At 36.1% G+C, this 5,000-nt stretch overlaps 1 protein-coding gene across 8 annotated transcripts in view; it reads left to right on the top strand.

The window, feature by feature from the left end:
* Positions 1-5,000, top strand: part of LOC113807829 (activin receptor type-2A) — a 101,233-nt gene that overhangs the window by 85,545 nt on the left and 10,688 nt on the right. For all 8 annotated transcript variants that reach the window (XM_070127867.1, XM_070127868.1, XM_070127864.1 and 5 more), the window contains exons 3-6: positions 2,935-3,119; positions 3,471-3,654; positions 4,541-4,662; positions 4,860-5,000. The exon at positions 4,860-5,000 is cut by the window's right edge and continues 33 nt beyond it. In XM_070127867.1, coding sequence (XP_069983968.1) covers positions 2,935-3,119; positions 3,471-3,654; positions 4,541-4,662; positions 4,860-5,000 — 632 coding nt within the window. The remainder of the gene's footprint in view (positions 1-2,934; positions 3,120-3,470; positions 3,655-4,540; positions 4,663-4,859) is intronic.

Genomic DNA, 5,000 nt, shown 5'->3' with positions numbered 1-5,000 from the left:
TTCATGACAAGATATCCATACCACCTGAATCCATCAGGTTAACCCATTTACTACGTGTGTCCCATATATAAGACACCCGGATCGTTGGATGGGAGGTTGCACTCTGAATACGTTGCGGGCCGTGGCCGGCACGTGAGCAGATTCCGGGCTGGCTCTGAGCGCCAATTTTGTAGCTGCCAGGAAACTATTATTTTCGGCTTCAAAATATAGCCACGTTAGTGGGTTAATGTAATATTGATGAAACTGAATAAATTCTAAAGTGCAAGTAGGAGTGAGATGTTTTCATGGAATAATGGAAGATCTATTAAAGATGCTTCACCTAATTATGTGAAATATTAGGAAGGGAAATTTACATTTAACCTAAGATCTGTGATTTTTGCTATGGCATACACAATTTTTTTCCTTTTTTTTCTGAGAAATGAAGCTACAAAGACCAAAAATTGAAACTATCAATTAATGTATTTTTTAGCCTATTAATCAATTGGCAATGAGTGACATCCCATCACATCATGGCAGATATTACCAAATGCCCGATATCTCATCAAGTCCTGATTGCTAGGATGAAGTTAATGTGTGTGTGACTGAGAGCTAGATAGTTGCCCAGCATCTCTTTGACATACACCTGTCAAGCCAGACTTTACCAAAAAATTTACTTGATATTGGACTAAAATATTACATAGCTTTGCAAAGTATACATATTGCCCATAGAACATCCAATCCAGATAGTGTCTGTTTTATGTGGAAATGACGACAAATGTTAAGCAAAACATCACAGCAGAAGCCACTCTCAAAAGAGGAATTACAAATGTAAAGTGAGGCCCAGGAGAAATTTTTTTAGCTAAGGGAAGAACTTGGAAGAAAGGATCAGGGTGCTATTGAATCATACAAGTTTTACATTCCAGTCAAGTTTTGCATCATGTTAAACTAAACTATTTTGATTGATCACAGTGTTTGATACCCAGTGCACCAATACCAGTTTGCAATAACCCATTTTAGCCTCTCCAACTCTGGCTACCCTGTTTTGGTCTTTCCCTGTGTGAGGTACCCCAGCACGGCCTCTCCCAATATTGGATATCCCAAATTCACTGGGTAGCAAATGCTTTGATAAACTATACAAGATATCATAGTTATAGTATCAAAATCTTTTAATTTACAACTATTACATTCCTGACTGTCTTTTGGCTTGAGCTTGAAATTGTAAAGCTGAAGCGCATTCTGAAAGAAAGTGGAAATGCAAAGCAAGTATGTAAATGCGACAGGCATTATCTAGATATGTTTTAGTAATTCAGTTCGCTCATTCAGTTCCTATTGAAAGTTAGCTATGATTGAACAGAAATGAAACATACATGCATCTCTCATGCATGCGTACGCATGCATGCATGCAAGCATGGGCGTGCGCGAACACACACACACACACACACACACACACACACACACACACACACACACACACACACACACACACACACACACACACACACACACACACACACACACACACAAATAAATTTTTAGAATGATAGAGCTCATCCACATTACATTTATGCAGTATTCTCTTTAAAGTGCTTTTGTATTCTATGTATATGTTTATATTACATTCTTTTGTTTCTATTATTCTGTTTTTTATTAATGTTTTTTCCTGGTACTAGATACTAAGTGATCTATCATAAATGTTTCTGCCCATCCCTATTCTGGCTATCCTGGCTTGGACTTCCCAATGTGAGATACCTCAGCTCTGCCTATCCCAGTACAGGATACCCAGAGCTTGCTAGGTATTAAATATTTTGATTGAGTCAACTTTTTGTTGAGCAGAAGTGTCTGATATATTGCTACTGTGGAACAGAATGTTGAGGAGAATGGTTATTAGTGAAAAATTTGGAATGGAAGAGAATTTTGAGATAGCCAGCAGATGCATGGGGAGGAGTATGGTTTGAGACATCAAGAAGCACTTAACTTCAACTGTTTTTGTGTGTGTTTGCCAGTGTATATGCTTGAAGGAAGTTTAAACTTAGAGAACATAGCTGGCTAGTTTGTTGAAATTGTGCGAGGCCCGACCCAATAAATATTAATAAATATGGACATGATATTCACATAAGTAAATGCATATCTGTCTCTCTGAGAGATATATTTACTGTCTATCTGTTCAGTAGATAAGCATGTCTAGACTAATTGATACGTATTTCTGTCTATATGCACGTCTCTATAATGAATATAATTTCGTTGGGATTCACAGTTTTAACAAACTAGCTGATAGTCATTGAAATCTTTGTTGAAGATGTAATCTTTAGCACAAGAAATGAAAAAGGTGTTCATGAAATGTATATCTGCCAAATCATTATACCAGATAGGTTTGTCTATTTTTTCTGTTATTGTTATTATTGTTATTTTATTTATTTATTATTTTTTCATCTCTGAAGGGAAACCTCTGTACCTATCATTACAATAATTAAACCTTACACAAAGACTGAAATTTCTTACAGTTACATTATTACAGTATTACTGCCCTATCTTCCCTTTTTGTTTAAAGATATTCTTGAAAGAGAAGGGCATAGTAGTAATTTATTATTTTTTGTATACATTTCTTATTTATGAACTGTTTTTAAGGATTTTTATGGTTTTGGTAATGTATAGAAAATATCCTGGATGGAGAGCCATGCAATGAGCACCACAGGAATAATATGATACAGAACTGATATAATTAGGTAACAGTGCTTTATTAGTCCTTGAAACAAATATAGTTTATATAGCAATTAGTTTGTAATTTAAATACGTTGATATCAGCCATCCATTCATTCACTGTTTATGTCTCATTTTTTTCAGAAGCACTTTTGTGTTTGATTATACTAGCATGTTTCAAAATAAATGGTGCCAGAAAATAATGAAGATATTAGTATTTCTTTTTTCTGTCTTTCATATTATTATTTTTTCTTTCAGAGGGAGTAATAAGACCTCCTGAAGATGTTCCCGTACAGACTACCCACTGTCAACGTTACAACCATACCATGTGTGACAAGGATGGTCTACAAGGTTGCTCAGGGATAGAAACCTGCCCAAAATGGCAAGAGCCTGATAAGAAAAATCATTGTTTTGTCCTGTGGACAAACAGCTCAGAGGGAAAGGTTAGTAATATTGATTTTGATTAGGAAGTCTGTCATTATTTCTTCAGAATTATGATCTCATTTTCTGGCATGCAGATGTAGGAGTTTCAGCCTTCTCTTATTTTCACACTGAACTTGGGATTACTTGTATAATGCTTTTGTAAATTTCTTTGGAGCATTAAAGCACAAAATTTGTCTCATTTAAGCACAATGAGAATATGGTATCATATGTAGTAAATCTTTCATTAATACTTGAACATCATTTATTTTCAAAGTGCACTAATCGCTGATAACAAAAAGATTTCAAATTAATCATTAGGATGTCAGGACATGTGAGTCTTGAAAAATAATACCTATATTCCTTTTGAATAGGTGGAGATTACATTCAAAGGCTGTTGGTCCAATGATCAGAGCTGCAGGGATGAGTGTGTCAGCAAACAGGCTGTTAGCAGCTTAAAAGGAGAAAAGAACCACATATTTTGCTGTTGTAATGGAAATAGCTGTAATCAGAACTTTTCTTGGGAACCTGCAGAAGATGTCTCCACCACAAAACCTCGTGAGCATATTCCTTTACTGTTTTTCCCCCTGTCTTTCTTATTCCCATAAGTTTATTTATACTTTGATTGTTTTTATTCAATTTTGAAAGTTTAGGCAAAGCAGTTATTTATATCAATAGTTATTGTATAAGTACTGTGAAATTACATTACATATATAGTTTTTATTAACCCCTTGGATCTGGCTGCTTTACGGAAATCAAGCAGACCAAAATATGGGCATTAGGCTAATGTGAGTGGCCACTCTGCGGGGTGGGTAGCTTGTAGGCTGTGGCGGATATGAACACTTATTCATTGATAAGACTCAGCGCCTTATCTCTGCAAACTTATTTTCTCATTTTATAGAAAAGTGACTTTATTGCAATGTAATAAAATAAGAAATAAGACATTTTCGTATTTGTGTAATTTAGATTTCTTTTTTCGATATTTAATGTTCTATAATACAACCTGCACCACTGGTCACGGCGGCCATGAATAGGATTCTGAGCATGGAAATGGTGTCCTCCCAGTGGCTGGCACTCTTCCAGTCATGGATCATGTATACTCGTTTATTGATAGGAATAATGCTAAAGCCCCTTTCTTAGTGTCAAGTGAGACAAATCACCCTCCAATAGGTTTATGCACTCGTGGTGAGTCTTTTCCGCCACCCTGGCCTTTAGCCAAAACACCCATAATGGTTAGTTGGAGTCACTCAACCTACAGCCATAATTTCTTATGATTGCATGTTCATTTCCCCCTCCTCTTAAGCCAAATTTTTTCATGATGTGATGGTCATATCATCCAGATCAAAGGAGTTAAATGTCTTTTTTCTTTATTTTGAAATTATTTATGTTGGTTAAGAAAGTCCAAGCTCCTTGCAAATTAAGCTAAGAAATATAATTTCCACAGCCTCAGTTGAAGTGGATAACAAAGATGCAATGGTTCAGACGGTGCTGTGGACGCTGGGTACACTCATCACTCTTGTTGTGATTGTTGCGTTGCTTTTCTACCTCTACCGGCGACGGAAGATGGTCAGTATTTTGAGCTTTACTAGGCTATTCATTTTTTCAGTCTTACATGACAAATTGTCTAAAGATACTCCTGTTATATGTTTAATTAAATGTATATATTCACACATGAAATGCATACTAAGGTCCCAGTATATTTTAGCTGAGAATATTATTTTATACAATTTATGCAATTATACGTTGATCCATGCCATTCACAGGCCAACTTTTTGGAAATTCCAACTGTTGAGTCAACTGCACTAGCTCCCCCTTCCCCACCCATGGGTCTGAGACCTATACAGCTACGGGAGATCAAAGCACGTGGGAGATTTGGCGCAGTGTGGAAGGCACAACTTCATTCA

The sequence above is a fragment of the Penaeus vannamei genome, chromosome 12 (genome assembly GCF_042767895.1).
Source record: "Penaeus vannamei isolate JL-2024 chromosome 12, ASM4276789v1, whole genome shotgun sequence".
Lineage (NCBI taxonomy): Eukaryota > Metazoa > Arthropoda > Malacostraca > Decapoda > Penaeidae > Penaeus > Penaeus vannamei.
Note: the sequence above shows the minus strand (reverse complement) of the source record. Positions and strands in the feature narration are given on the sequence as shown.